This window comes from Silene latifolia, chromosome 3 (genome assembly GCF_048544455.1).
Source record: "Silene latifolia isolate original U9 population chromosome 3, ASM4854445v1, whole genome shotgun sequence".
Classification (NCBI taxonomy): domain Eukaryota; kingdom Viridiplantae; phylum Streptophyta; class Magnoliopsida; order Caryophyllales; family Caryophyllaceae; genus Silene; species Silene latifolia.
Window position 1 is genome coordinate 22631303 of NC_133528.1, and position 15454 is coordinate 22646756.

Genomic DNA, 15454 nt, shown 5'->3' on the forward strand with positions numbered 1-15454 from the left:
AAACACGGTTTGTTCGACATGTAAAAAATGAGTACAAATAACTAGAGGTGACCACCGCGTCGGTTGCTACTAGCGACTAGGAATGACAATTGTGTGGTCCAAACCGAACCCGAAATCGAAGGAAAAAATTCAATCTAAACCCAATTTCTAAAAACCCATACCCGATGTACTATTTAAAACCCATATCCAAATCCACTATTGGAAAACCCGAACCAAATCCAAAACTGGTCCATTCATACCCGAACCGATTCAATTTCATGTTTTTAAAAATTTAAGCTTTAGTAAACTCGAAATTTCAATTTTATCATATAAGATGAATTTTTTAACTAGTCAAATCATGTTTGGATCGGGTTTAGATCTCGAAAAACCTGACCCAACCTGATTCGTTGTCGTCCCTAGGCCGGACCGGTTCGACAGAAGAAGACCTGTGATCGACGGGCACTCGGGATGGCAAGGTGACCCTGAATCGACTTGGATTGGGCTAGCCCGCCATTATTTTTCAAAATCAAACATCATATTTTTCAAAATTTAAAAGGCCCGGCTTCCTAAATCGTCCCATACCTGGAGCATTATACGTTGTAATGGTTTTACAAGAGACTAATCAACATGTGAGGTTTTTGGCCTTGTTTTTTTCCGCCGAAAAGAGCTGATCTGAGCTTAATGGAGTTGGATTGAATTGAATTAAACTTTATAGAACCGAACCGAACCGAACTGAACTAAAATGAGCGGTTAAAAAAAAAGGAAAAAAAAAAAGCGTTTTGTCAAAATTCACTGCAAGACTTGCGAAGTCGCGACTTGCGAGTTACGAACTTACGACCGAGTTCATTTTGCCTTCGCGAAAACCTTGCTGTGTTCTTCTACCTGAAGATCTCACAACAAATCAACAATGGTGAGTTTCTGTGTTACTCGTCATTCCTTTTGATCTCTTCTGCGAATTTATATCACGCTACCTTCTTTCAGTAGCTTCAATTCATGTTATTTTTCGCGTTTTTTTTTTGTTACGTTTTCTCCTGCGAAATATGTGATGATCAGTCACTGTATCGTGAATTGTGATGAAATAGTAGTGCACCGATTTTGTTCCTTTTTTATTTGTAATTGTTCGCCTAAAAATTTGATGAATAGGATAAATTGTATGATGTGTATTTGATTAAATAATTGCGTGTAGCTAGATTTGAAGAAAACCCTAGTTTATCAGAAATGTAATTAAGACATTTCTGGATTAGTTATTGAGTTTCTGATGATGGAAGATGAAGTTGATTGGATATATTTCGTATAATTGATGACGATTCAATGAAAATTGGATGCTTTTATCATAATTTGGGTCCGGATTAGTCAATTGTCGTCAGAGAGATGATTTTTCTGGAGTCCGTGTTTTAAAAGCCATGAGGCGCGCTGAGGGAATGAGACGAACTAAGGAGACACGGTGCAAAGTATGAGGCGAGGGTCTGCGTCTCGTAGACATGAGCTGTACTGCTTTTGCAAACAAGTTTTGTGCAACGATGCCTTTTTTGAATTTTAAATAGGCTAATATTTAAAGTCGTCTGAAAGTAGTAAAAACTAAGGATAATGTGTCAAAGAAAAGGTATATTAAAAAGTACAATGAAAAAATATGGAAATTATATAGATGTGCGCTTTGCTTGTCAGCCTATATACAAGGTGCACCTCAAGCACTCTGAGGCATTTTGTGTTGTGCCTCAGTGAGCTTTGAGCTTAAGCGTATGCTAAACGTGTATTGACTGATGGTTTTGGGTATGAACAAGTTTGAGGAATTAGGGATCAGCTTAGCCTGGAGGCTGGAGTGCTGAATGATTGATTCCTATCTATTATAATTAACTTTTGCGATATTGAATATCTTCACCGTTGGACAAGCATTGTTATAAGTTTAGGTTAGTGTGGATTTTGCTTATACTATCCTTAATTTAAAAAAAAAAAAGTAATCGGATGCATCATCAATACTATTGATGTGCGGACTGGAGATGAGGTTTTGAAATTCAAAGCTAGAAAGGTTTTTTAAGGAGAATGCTTTGCGACTGGTACTTTCCTTATGCTCGTTGATTTCCTGCTAGTACGATTAGTTTCTCACTGGTAGAGATTGAACTTCGAAGTCGACCTTGAACTATGAAATTAGTAAATGTGATATCTTAACAGAACTAACAAAAGGATGGTAAATACCATGCTCGTCCTAGGCAACCTCCATTTGAAACTAGCTTCGAAGGTTTCTACCGTGCTCTTCAGTATCCTTTTGTAGTTCAAGGTGTAGTTGATGATTGTTTACTTTTGCAATAGAGTTGTTAGTTAATTATTAATTTTCTTCAATTTGTGTGAACATAATCAGTCAAGTGCTAGAACCACAAGGAAAGACAAGCCACGTGGGCGTCATCAGGGTCTTACTCAGCAGAAGAGACAAGAGATCAAGGAAGCTTTCGAGCTGTTTGACACCGATGGCTCAGGTTGGAATCTGCCGAGTTTCTTTTCAAAATTATGTCGATTTTTCTTTTTCGCCATCTTGATTTCTTCGCTTGGAATTGCTCAGGAACTATTGACGCTAAGGAATTGAATGTTGCTATGAGGTACTCTTTCTGTTAAATATTCATGTAGTTATTATGTTCCACCTTTCTGTATCATAACTAATATCTTCTGGCTACAGGGCCTTGGGTTTTGAGATGACAGAGGAGGTAACTGCCAACCTTTTCTATTTACCTGTACCCTACCTAATTTTCTTTTTTCGTTCTCTATCCTGTAGATATAGCACAATGATTATAAAATAGCGAACTAAATTTTTTATTTGCTTTACCTAGAATTCAAGTGGAATGTTAGCATTCTCAACAAATGCATGAAGTTTATTTCCCACCCCTGAGAAGTCTGTCTAAAGGCATACTGTTTTTCCAAATGCAAATTTGCTCTCTCTCAAATACACTAAAAGTGGACGGTTATAAACAAGGCCTTTTAGTGCCTTTCCTGCTCCCTTGTAAGGACTTATATGTTTACTGTTAGGGCCATAGGCGATTGTGAGGGTTGCATTTTACGTACTTGTCATGTTCCAACTTTACTCTTTGGTACTATTATCCTATCTTGTACGTGTGTATGATATTCGGCAATGTGTTGGGTTTTGTGTTTGACTTTTTCCCCTTGATTAACGATAAAACCCCACCTATTTTTTTGATTCCAGCAAATTACTCAAATGATTGCGGATGTGGACAAAGATGGAAGTGGTGCCATTGATTTTGATGAGTTTTGTCATATGATGACTGCAAAAATTGGGGAGAGAGACACTAAGGAGGAGCTGATGAAAGCTTTTCGTATAATTGACCAAGATAATAATGTAATGCAAATAATTTAATTATTTTTAGATGACAGTCATTTGTATGCGCATGACTAACACCTCGAGACATTGCGTTGTGATTCTAGGGTAAAATATCCCCTGCTGATATTCAACGTATTGCAAAGGAATTAGGCGAAAGCTTTACCGACAGAGAAATCCATGAGATGGTTGATGAAGCTGACCGAGATCGTAAGTTATTCATTTATTGAGATTAATAGTTAGCTATGAACTGGATGAAGCTATTAGTGCCAAATTAGGTGCCTTGCATGTTGCCTTGCTTGCCTGAGTGTCTGCTTTATGTATCTTGTTAAGTGCTAGGCTTCGTATCTTTTTCTGTTTAAACCTCTCCAAGATACTAAAATCCGCGGTGTCTCCAAATTTTTATATAATCGACCTCCGTAAATATAAGATAAAGCCTCGTATCTCATGGCGTTTGGCCAAAATGGATTCTGCCGAATACCCATCAGACAGAAGAGCCCGGTGAAATGGCTGAAGGGTCTAGCATTAGTATTCCTATGTTTGGAGGGAAATGTCAATCGGAAACCGTATCTGGAATCAACGATTGGATGCATAACCCCTTCGACGAGAAAGGGAACTGCTTTAGATAATAGTTTGGATATTATGTGACATGAGAGTGTTAGGCCTTGTGTTACCGCCACTCTCTTCTTTCTGCGATTGCAGGCTTGCAGCTTCCGTGAATGTGCAGGGAGCTCTATAAATGCTTTGTTTCTAAATTATTATTATTGAATTCCCACTTAGAACTATCATTTGTGTTCTTTAACATAATGCTATAATAGAAGCAGTTTCTATTATCATTACAATATAAGTGGATCTCATCTGTCACAGACATTGTGGAAAATTTAGTGAGAGGGAAGAATATTGTGGAGTTTTTATAATTACGTCAACCTAACGTATACTGTTCAAATTCAGCCTATGTGATAATAGTTTTAGGTCAGTTACACGCCCACTTGCTTAAAATGCCTCGTTACAATATGATGGCTATTAATGCTACCAGATGCAGCCTAATTGTGTAAATTGCTGCGAAGTACAGCAAATGAGTTATTTCAGTCGTTTTGTGACGTTCTATCTCAATTTGAATTAATTGAGTTTGAGTAATCCTTATGTCTGAACCCTCTTCCTTTTTTGTCCTTTGCTACGTGTGTCTAATGTTCTTTACTTTTTAAACTATTTAGGCGATGGGGAAGTTAATGTCGAGGAGTTCCTGCGAATGATGAGAAGAACTTCCTATACATACTGAGCTGAGTTTCGATAATCACCTCATCTTGTCGTGTTTTAGCAGAAGCCAAACCTGCTGGTTTACTCTGTGTATAAGTGAATTTCCGCGCTGAGCATTGTTTATTATATGTTGTTTGGAACTCGAGAACTTTCTTGTTTTATCTCTCTGTAATCAACTGATTATAATCAACACTATATGACTCCAGATATTGTTGACTTATTTTCCTAATACTTGTGTGCAATGCTGATTTCTTCTTCGCCTTGGCATCCTACTTTATCGTCTCTCTTCTTCCAACCCCAGACGCACACGCGTACAGTTAAGGGAGCAATTGGTCTTTGATAATCAAATATTGGAACTTCTGCATGTGGGTGTTTTGTACAAATCTTTCAACTTCAAATATTTCTCAAAAAAAAAAAATTGTAAACAATTTTCAGAGAATATGCAAGCCCAAACAATGGATTCTCACTGTCACTTGGTTGAACTTGAGCGTGGATCAACTTTTCAATGCGAGTACAATATATTTGAAAGGGGTATTCGAACCCGTGACCTATTATTACGATATTCTTTGTTAAAGTGTAAAAAGATAATTACTTTGTGATTAAATTAATTTTTCTTATACGACTTATAAATTTTTATACCAACATTTACGGATTGAAGATAAAATGTGGGATGGCTAGATCAGTGGCCACATAAACATAATATCAAAATCTCTATCCACATCAATCCATATAGGAGGCTAGTCAGCGCATATCTCAAATTTATATTTGGGAACAATTTCATTGGAAGATAAATGTCTCGTTCATTAGACTTTTATTTTCGTAAATAGGACAATTGTGGCCAATTTCCCGAAAACAAAATTTTGATAGTTAAAAAGCCATTAGAAGTTAAAACTTCGAGAGCCAAACGAAGACTAGGGTTCAAAACTCATCTACACGAATTGTCATTAATAGGCGATGCCCAAGACCCGCTGGAATGAACAGTGAGTACGAAATTCCAAATAATAGTCCTAGAAAAATTAGCCGTATCATGCCAACCAAAAGAAAATTTTCTTCTTACATTGGCTATAAATAATGTGGGATATGAAGGAGTAGAAACGATATGATAAAATTGCCTGTACTCAAAAGTGATATACAACAGACTGCATCAATTAATGTAAACACTACACCAATAAGGCCTTCTCATACTCAATTACTTATCCCATGAATTTCGAGTTCTAACTGTGCTCTTGGATCGCGGAAAATACTTGCCATACCCATTTTTCTGGCTCTTGTTTACGGGTAAGGACGTCAATTCCTCTTTTTGTTTAACATTATTTGTGAATTCCTGGCCATCCTTCAAGCCGGCGGAAACAATATTTGAAGTACTGGTTTCAGAGGATAGTGAATCAGACTGTACTGTGAGACTACTGCTAGAATGCAAACTAGGAGGTTGCACTTCTGTTTTGATAGGTTGTGACACTTTGTCAGAAATGTCAAACTTCATATCTGAGTCTGAAAAGAGATCCTCGAGTGTAGCCAGGGATTTCAGTTGGTTCCCAAGTGATGCAATCGTCTTCTGGCACTCTGCCAGTTTATTGGCTGCGAGTGCGAGCTCCTTTTCCTGCCATACATATCAGAATAGAGTTCAAGACTTTTGACCCACTTCATTGTGTGTCGTTTCATTCTGGTTTCATGCAAAAATAATTGTTTACTGGAACAAGGTAATCTCTTTACCTAATGGGTCAGGACAATCTATGCTATCACCAATTTCTAGTTAGGGTTCAGGAATTCAGATGTAGGCTGCCTAAAAGCGAGACTTCCCGAGTTTCCGAATGACCCATTAATGAAAATTACATCCGCTTCTAGCAGGAATCTTCTTAAAATGGGAGCATAGAGGTTGATTCAGATCAATATAATTGCATCAATAGGCTGCTAAGTGCTAACTAGTAAAATAAAATGGCAATGTAGTTGATTTTCAACCTCACCCTCCAAAAAGGCGACTTTAGACAGAAGATTTCAATCTCATTCTCCACAGCTTTAATCTCTTTACTAATGGGTCAGGAGTCAGGACAGCCTATGCTATCACCAATCTCTTTACTAACGTCAGAGTTAGGGCTCAGGAATTCGGACATAGGATGCCTAAAACCGAGATTTTCTGAGTTTCCGAATGACCCATAATGAAATTACATCCGCTTCTAGGAGGAATCTTCTTAAAATGGGAGCTAATTGGTTGATTCAGATCAATATAATTGCATAAATAGACTGTTAAGTGCTAACTAATAAAATAAAATCAAATGACAATGTAGTTGATACAAACTTAATCCGCAGCATTTAAGTGAAATTTTGTCGCAAGTTTTCTAATGGATGAAAAGTGCGGGTTGGATATTAAGGGCAATGTAAAAAGACTCAAATCAAGTAGAGACTGACCTGTTGCTTATTCAACTCCTCCTTTGAAAGAGGCGCAAACTGAACGTCAGATACTGATCTTAATTTTGAAAGCTCGTTCTCTAACTCCTTACACCTGGCTGAAAACTCCATGGACAATCTTCTCTCTTTATCCATTTCAAGCTCTAAAGAACTAACTCTGGCCAAAAGATATTTGGCCTCTCCTTGTACACCTTCAAGTTGCCTCTCTACCTCTTCTTTCTTTGTTTTCGCCATCTCAAGCTCTCGTGTGACCTCCTTCAAATCATTCACTGAAGCTAGTTGACTTTGCCACCTCTCAGCTTCGTCCTTTGTTCTCAAAAGCTCCCGCTCTAATTTCCTGCACTTAGCATCGAACTCTGCTGACTTGGTAGAAAACTCCACTGACTTAGCATCAAACACTGCTGACTTAACATTAAACTCATCTTCTAAAGCCCGGCATTTTTCGGACACCTTTGCCCTCTCATTTTCGACCTCGCCCTCTAGAAACGCGATTTTAGACAGAAGATTTTCAATTTCATTCTCCACAGCTTTACACCGGGATTCTGCATCTTCCCTTCTTACATTAGCATCGTCAAGCTCTAGGTCAATTGCTTGTCTCAGTTCACCTGCCAAATCCAACTCAGCTTGCAACATGCCCATCTTTTTATTTGCATCCTTTAACTCTGCCTGCGACAATTTTAGCTGATTTTGACACTCGCTAAACTTTGTTTTTAGCTCTTTCAAACTATTTTCCGAGCGCTGTATCTTATCCTGACACTGAGTTAACGTCATACGTAATTCACCCTTTTCTGTTTCAATCATTTCTATCTTCTCCTCAAGTTCAGCTGTTCTGTTTATCATGACTTCAAGTTCGGCTTTCACTAAGGCGTCGCCATTCCCACTTTCATTACGCTTGTCAATTTTTGTTACATCTCGCACTGGTTCTGCTGCTAGTTTCTCCATCTCGAGGAAATCATCCAGGACTGCGATATTGGATGAAGAGATCATATGGGGTTTTAAGGAAATTTTATCAGCCAAAGAGTCACTATTCTTTGATTCTCGATTACGATGGTCACTAAATGAGGTTCCTTTGCGGGCCATAGCTTTCAATTGGCGGCATTCAGCCTCAAGCTTGGCCACCTTCTTTATACTCTCTAAATGCTGCTTGCTCGTGGTTTCAGCTCGTTTTGTGCTCAAGTCCCTCTCAAGGGACATCACTTGTAACTCCTCTAATCGTGCACGGAGCTCAAGTTGCAAAGCTGCATTCTCTTTCTCAACAGATGCCAGCTTGAGAAGAAGATCAGACTCAGAAGATATGGCTGCTTCAGCTTTAGCATTTGCAATTTCAAGCTGACTAGAAATGTCAGCAAGCTGGTCTTGCAGCTCAGGGTTTGCGGATTCTGTATTCTCTGATTTCTTACTTATGGCTTCTTGAATTTTCTGATCTTGCTCTTCTCTCACTTGTCTCAGTTGCCTCAAGCATTCCTTGAGAGCACCGTCAAGATGGACAACCTTATCCTCCAATGTTGAATTCTTCTTTGTTGCAATATCAAGTTGTTGCTTTAAATCGTTCATTTCATTTTCAGCCATTTCCCATCCTACGTTGATACAGGTAAAAGAGGAGGTTCAGACATTTTGAACAAATTACTTTAGATGCAATAAATACACCGGCCTTAAACTCAACAATTTGTCTCATGTGCGACTGTCGTAACATTTAGAAATTGTGAGACATTGGTGGCTAAATGAAGTGATCTCACTAAAAGTACTGTAATAAACTCGACAATTTGTCTCATGTGAGACTGAACAAAGGGCAGATTAAATGTATTAACGAGTACTTGGTGGCCAAATGAAGTGGTCTCACTAAAAGTACTATGTAATACACCCCAGAGGACCTGCATAAACTCAAAAAGTTTGCTCATTGAAGCACAAAATGACAAACAGTCTATCGTTCACTATTATTCGCTAAAATGTTTGCATAGTGACTCGATCAGTATCTCAAGTTACAAGCAATCGGGTCCAGAGATAATACTTGGTCCAGGCCAAAGGTGAGTGCGTATAGCATACTAGTATAGCATTATGAGAAGGAAAGAACATAACAATACCAGTGACAGCTTCTTCTGCGACTTTAGCATGCTGCTTTACCAGTTCTTCCTTTTCATTAATAGTCGCAACAGCTGCAGACAGTTTCGCACTTAGGATTTTCATGCTGTCATAGGTATCTTCACCAGGATTCGAGGTGACTTCAGGTGATTGCACATTTTTAATTGAATACACCTGGAGTAATGCGGCAAAATCCTCGAAAAATGAATCAAATTTGATACAATGAGACATTGACACTACAAAGGCATTTATGTATTAAAGTCAATACGAAAACAAAGGTCTCTCATGTCATCTGCAACAAAGGAATGATTCTCCCTTCATAAATTCCCAGGAGATTAACCCAAACTCATCTTCGAGTCTTAAAGTAAACCAATCAACGTGTCGTTCCTAGACTTGAAATAAGTCTTTTGTGTTAACCACCAAGTTTACACTGGCTTGAGAAAAAATGCATAAAAAATTCAGTGTGTCTACAACCAGCGAGATGAATGTACAATGACATCTTGGCCTAATGGTTAAGAGTGAGGTATTGGTACGTCAGGTCCAAACTTCGAATGATACCCTTTCCCTTCTGACAATTGCAGTTCATAGTAGACCAAAATAAATAAGCCGGTGACTCATCGAATAATATCTAAAGCTCAGCATTGAAAAAAAGCATATTTTGGGATAGACGGGGCCTAATTTCGCAAACAAGTAGCACAAAGCAGTGAGTTTGGCTATACATTGATCACATTATCTCGGGAAGAGAGTAATTCCCTGATCACTCACGCCAAGCCAACCATATTCAGTACCAACTTGTTTATTTGATGCATACACAGACTACATACCATGTAGTATAAGATCCTAATCATCAGAATTTTACTAGCAACAACAATATTAGCAACGTGTCTCAAGGACTCCCGCAAATGGTTGGGTAAGGGGGTCAGATATACACATTCTTAACACGGTGTTAACAACACATAGAAGCTATTTCCTAATGATCAGAACTACACTAAAAAGTCAAACTGAACAAACCTGTTGCTCATCTGAAAACCTCTCAGAAGGAGATGAGATTGACCCTGATCCTGATCCCAAGCTCTCCGTCTCGCCGGAACTCTTATCTGATGACTTCCTCCTCCACAACCAACTCCGGCGATCCATCAAATCACCCTATCTCAAATTCACCTCATTACCCTGCACTCACAAGTTTCACAAACTCAGTGATCAAATCATCAAAACCCCAAATATTTAATTTATTTATGATGAGCAGATTGTACAAACATCTATTATCTCAATGACAGCAAAGAACATGTTCATATATGAAAATAGAGTAAAAGATAGTGATCTCCCAACTAACTCTAGATGTTTGACAATGAAGTTTTGGCAATTTTATAAAAAAAGATCAAAACTTTGCTTAGAATTTACTTTCCTGATGTTCTAACCTCTTATGACAAAAGACTGAATGATTAAAATTCAATGAAGAAGTACAGAAGAAAGGGTGACTAAGAGAGTAATTACTCCCTCCGTCCCAATTTACCTTTGATTAAAATACCGCTCACAGAAAATAAAAAATGTAAACAAATGACTGAGACGGAGGGAGTACTAAACTAATACAGTAGAATTCTGCCAACATTCTTAAACATGATACTTTAATCAAGGTATATACTACTATATATTGATTTGAGATTATGAGATTAAGTTGATAACGATGATTAACAAAAAGCACAAAATTTTGAAGCACAATTATGCAATGGGTACCTACCAATGAATCAGATTATAAACATCAAACAGACAGATTAGAAAGAAAGAGAGAAAATGTGATGACCCACAAAATTATGAACTCTATTAAGAACTTTTAAAAACCTCAAAAAGATCAAAACTTTGGATAAATTAAAACTACCCAGAAGGTTAAATCACTAAATTAAGCAATTTTGAGAAATGGGTAAATCATTAATCACATAAATTAATCAAAATTAATGTGATTAATGAGGTTAATTATGAACTCCAACATTTTAAAAAAACTCTCAAAGCTCAAAACTTTGGATAAATTAAAAATACCCAGAAGGTTAAATCACTAAATTAATCAAATTTGAGAAAAGGGTAAATCATAAATCACATAAATTAATGAGATAAATGGATTAAATTAAGTGCATAAGATCTGGGGAATGTGTCAGAGTATGAGTAAATGAAAGTGTGATTTGTTTCTACTAAAAATAATAATAATGATTACCTTTTTTTCTTGTTATGTGGGGTTAAGTAATGTATTACTATGATGAATGAAAGATGGGAAGAACATGTGAAGATGTGTTGAGATAATTTTTTGTTGTGTAAGATAACAAAGACTTTTTAGTCTCATGTCTTTTTTTTGAATAATGTTTAAAAATTATTTGTGGGGTCTTTATATTTTTTTTTTATGTTTTATAGATAAAAAATGTAATGTTCAAACCAATGTAAATAAAGGCATTATTCCCGCCTTTGGTCATGGGATTTTCACTCTGAATTGTCATTTCATAGTGACTGGTAAGTACAAACATAAGTGTAGGTAAAAAATTTGGCAACTTTTTGCTAGAATTGTGTATAGTTATTGGCTGCCTATGATTCATAGAGTCTAGTTGTGTAGGCTTTGAAAATGTGGTTTGTTCCTTGGGTAGTTATTTTCACAACAACTAGTCTCACTATACACGAATATATCCATCTAAAGTGAAAGACGAGTCAAATATATACTTAAAGTGGTGACATTTTCGCCCCCCACTATACAACTTGTTACTTGTCTTATACTTAAAGTAGGTGAATATTTGGCCCGTCTATAACTATAGACGAATATCACCGGTCTATAATGAGAATTTGTGTTTCACAAAATAATTGGATGGGTATTACTTTATAACTTAGAGGTAGTAATAATCGGGTTGGGTTAGAGCCGGGTCTGGACATGCCAGGTTCAAGTTGGAGCTGGTCGGATCGGGTACATAGGAGTCGAATCATATCAGGTCATGACTACATCTGGGTTGGGTCGGGTTTGGGTTCGGGTTAGTCGGTTCAAGTCTTAGCCTGGGGTTCGGGTCGGTCAAGTCAGGTTAAAGTCATTGTCGGGTCGGGTTAGTTGGTTAGATTCATCAGTTGGGTTTTCTCGGGTTGTTTCATTCGGATCAGGTCATTATCAGGTTCATTCTCGGCTAGAGTCATTTGTAATACTCCTTGTTAACTGAAGACGTTATTCAGGTGGGTACATAGGTCATCGCGCACCTAACAAAGATAAATAACCTAGACACAAATGAATGTAGTAGTAGGGGTCGAACACAAGGAGACGGGAATTGCTAAACAAGTTGTCATGGAGTGAATTCTATCAAAGTCGGTTATCGTATGATTGTTTGGCTGGGTTTGTAAAATAATGATAAAGCAATGAAAGAAATCAATAGTAATAAAGAAAGAGCCCAGGGAAATCGGGTCACACATGCAAATTATGTAAATGCTCATGTCAAACTAAGAAATTGATAATACGATAATTGTTTAGGCTTAAAGACAACCACCTCTCGGTCTTATTGTCAACCATAGAACGGGTTCTAGCGAACTCTCGCTATGGCTAGATCGGTCTACTAAAACATGCTTAGTCTAATTCAATTCCATGCCTCTCGACTTATAGAAAGAATTAACAAATTTAATCTAAGATAGTGGCCAACAATCAAAGACTAACAATTCAGTACAAGCATGTGATAGAAACTATTATATGATTATTATAGCATCCTAATTCAACAATTACAAAAACTATTTATGCATGACTTCCCTATTTCCTAGACAAATGAACTACTCTTGCATAATGAAGACTAAGTCAATGACATATGAAATGATAAGCATGAACATACTAACTAGTAAATGAATAACAAAAGTAATACTAGAAATGAGATTACCTTGACAATGGAAATAGAACTTGACAATGGAAATAAAACTTGGAAATGAAGAACAAGATAACAAATGGAAATAACTTGAAATGTAAATTGTATTATAACTTGAAATGCTTAAATAAATGTTTGTAACAACTAAAGGAATGCTTAAAGGAAAGCTAAACTAGATTCTATTCTGAAAACTAAGACTAAAGCATATGAAAAAGTGTATGAAAAGTGTGTAAAAATGGTTGGAAACAACACCCCTTATATAGGAGTGTAGGATGAAACGTATGTAAATGTCGGGGGGGGTCGGGAGACCCCCACCCCGATCGGGGACGTGGTGTTCTAGGTCAAAAGCCTTCAATTCTTGATTAATTATCAAATGGTATCCAAAGCTCCGACTTAGTGCTCCTTAATTCATCGACTAAAAGCATCAATATGGAATCCCAAGCTTGCAACTTGGCTTGATCATTTGGACTTTGTTTGGGCTTTATTTTTATTTCTTCATCAACCCATGTCACTTTCTTCATGCTCGGGATTTCTTTGCTCGGAATTTCCCAAAACGCCCTTCCATGGTCAAGTCTTGCTCTCATTAGCCTCGTGAACTTGGGTGAATGCTAATTTGATGGGAAGAAGCTACCAAAGGCTTCATTTCCTACAAAATGCAACGAATATAAGCAAAACACCTAGAACACAGAATTAGCTCACAAATACACTAATAGAAGTGCAATAATCAAATAAAATCGAGCTAAATTAGGGAGTTAAACTATATATAAAATGGACCTATCATGGGTACCCTCCATTGAAAATGTCCGATAAACTTAACTGACTGGTGCTTAGAGAAATTGAAATTACCGCTCATATTAGCAAAATGCACTTTCTTTTCTAGAAGTCTGATAAAAATTCACATTTAACCGTGCTTGTTAGGGAGTAGTCTTAGGATAGGTGACCTCCTAAGAAGGATTAAGATGCGTATAACTGAAGCTAAAATGCGCTAGAAATGTGTCGTGTTTATAATAACCCGACCCGCCACCGTCATAACACAACCCCAATAAGATGGGATGTGTACCTTTGAGGCTTGAGCCCATTATTTGTCCTCACTTAAGCTCAAAAGCACAAGGCATTGTTACTAAAAGGTGGGTGAAATCCCTTATAAACATATCACAAACTCCTCAATTTCCCTGTAACACTCCCTTCTTACCCGACCAAGGTAATGGGAGGATGTTATCATCTCGGTTACCGGAGGCGGTGAAATCGGAGTTACAATTAAGGAACAACTTAATTAAATAACAACTTTAGTGATTTACAAATGAAAGAATAAATGAATAATAAATATGAATTAGGCATTATACAACTTGTCTATCATCTAAGCTATCTATCTACGCTACTTGACTCCAAGTCCGATGCTCGTTCCGTCTCCCGTGTGACCTAAAAACAACATGTACTTTACCTGTTCCCCATGCGATCGGAAATATCATATGGATTGACACAGGCCACCCTGAAAATAGGTGACAATTAGACGGACATACAACACGTCAGTTTCAATAAATAGATATAAGACACAACATGATAATTAAATATGCAACATGCCAATGATATGAATGAGATACAAGTATACAATCACAATGTCGGTACCGGGTCACGCCCAGACGTACTCATAACCACCGGTGCCAGGGACACGCCCACGACACCACTCCTCACACAAAGGTACCGGGACACGCCCAGACATACCGGGTCCAGAAGCCAACCGGATCCCCTGCCAGACGTCGTGTCTCACCCACACGCGTCCCTCCGTACTCAAGCCATTAATGTGCACATCCCTCTTGGAGTGAGAAACTCCAAGAGGCGACTCAAGCGTAAAACAGTCTCCCAACCGTCTTACGTCTCCTCAACAACCATGTACCACCACCAACGAGTTCCAACTATCACATGTATCACTAAATGCATCACCATATGCCAATATGCCCATTTCACAATGAATATGCTTATCTCTTACCGATTATACCTTTTCTAATATACCATATATACCAATCATACCACATGTTATAATGCAAATCCAACAGCATAAGAGACTAACCAAGATTCCTCCAACATTACTATATGATACAATGTTACTCATAATATGCAAATGAAGTAAAGGACACACAAATATGCACACACATTATTGAAACCGAGTAGGATTAACCTACCTTTTAGCAATCTTCATAAGCTACTCGCATACGACCCGATTCCGTCTCATAAAACTGTCTCATCAAAGTAAGAGGAGGGAAGGAAGAGGATGAACAATCTACGGTCCTAAAACCACTGTCTATGCACTATCGTCCCAACAAACTGGACTCCTGCACTTCCGGTCATACAAAGCCTCAAACGGTGTCATCCCAATGCTGGTGTGATATCTGTTGTTGTATAAAAACTCAATCAAGTCCAGCCTATCTTCTCAACTTCCACCAAACTCCATGGCACAAGCCTTCAACATGTCATCCAAGGTCTTGATAGTCCTCTCATCTGACCATCTGTAGCAGGATGAAAAGCTGTACTCATCTTCAAGGCCGTT

The 15454-nt window shown here is 37.8% G+C and overlaps 2 protein-coding genes across 7 annotated transcripts; one reads left to right on the forward strand and one right to left on the reverse strand.

Annotated features, from left to right (window-relative positions):
- The first annotated feature begins 740 nt into the window (after positions 1-740).
- Positions 741-4787, forward strand: LOC141647384 (putative calcium-binding protein CML13). Its single transcript, XM_074455531.1, has 7 exons — positions 741-889; positions 2336-2450; positions 2534-2570; positions 2648-2675; positions 3170-3322; positions 3409-3511; positions 4516-4787. Exons 1-7 carry the CDS (start codon positions 887-889, stop codon positions 4578-4580), a joined length of 504 nt encoding a protein of 167 aa, XP_074311632.1. The 5' UTR covers positions 741-886; the 3' UTR covers positions 4581-4787.
- Positions 4788-5586: 799 nt separating this feature from the next.
- On the reverse strand, positions 5587-11445 carry LOC141647385 (filament-like plant protein 3). Of its 6 annotated transcripts, none has more exons than XM_074455532.1 (5): positions 11250-11445; positions 10055-10213; positions 9046-9217; positions 6965-8541; positions 5587-6158 (listed from the first exon to the last, which is right to left on the reverse strand). In XM_074455532.1, the coding sequence occupies exons 2-5, from the start codon at positions 10178-10180 to the stop codon at positions 5748-5750; spliced, it is 2286 nt and encodes a 761-aa protein (XP_074311633.1). In that variant the 5' UTR covers positions 10181-10213; positions 11250-11445; the 3' UTR covers positions 5587-5747. The 6 variants fall into 6 exon arrangements, with proteins under 6 accessions (XP_074311633.1, XP_074311634.1, XP_074311638.1 ...); XM_074455533.1 differs by lacking the exon at positions 11250-11445 and adding an exon at positions 10782-11247; XM_074455537.1 differs by lacking the exon at positions 11250-11445 and adding an exon at positions 10557-10662.
- Between the last annotated feature and the right edge of the window lie 4009 nt (positions 11446-15454).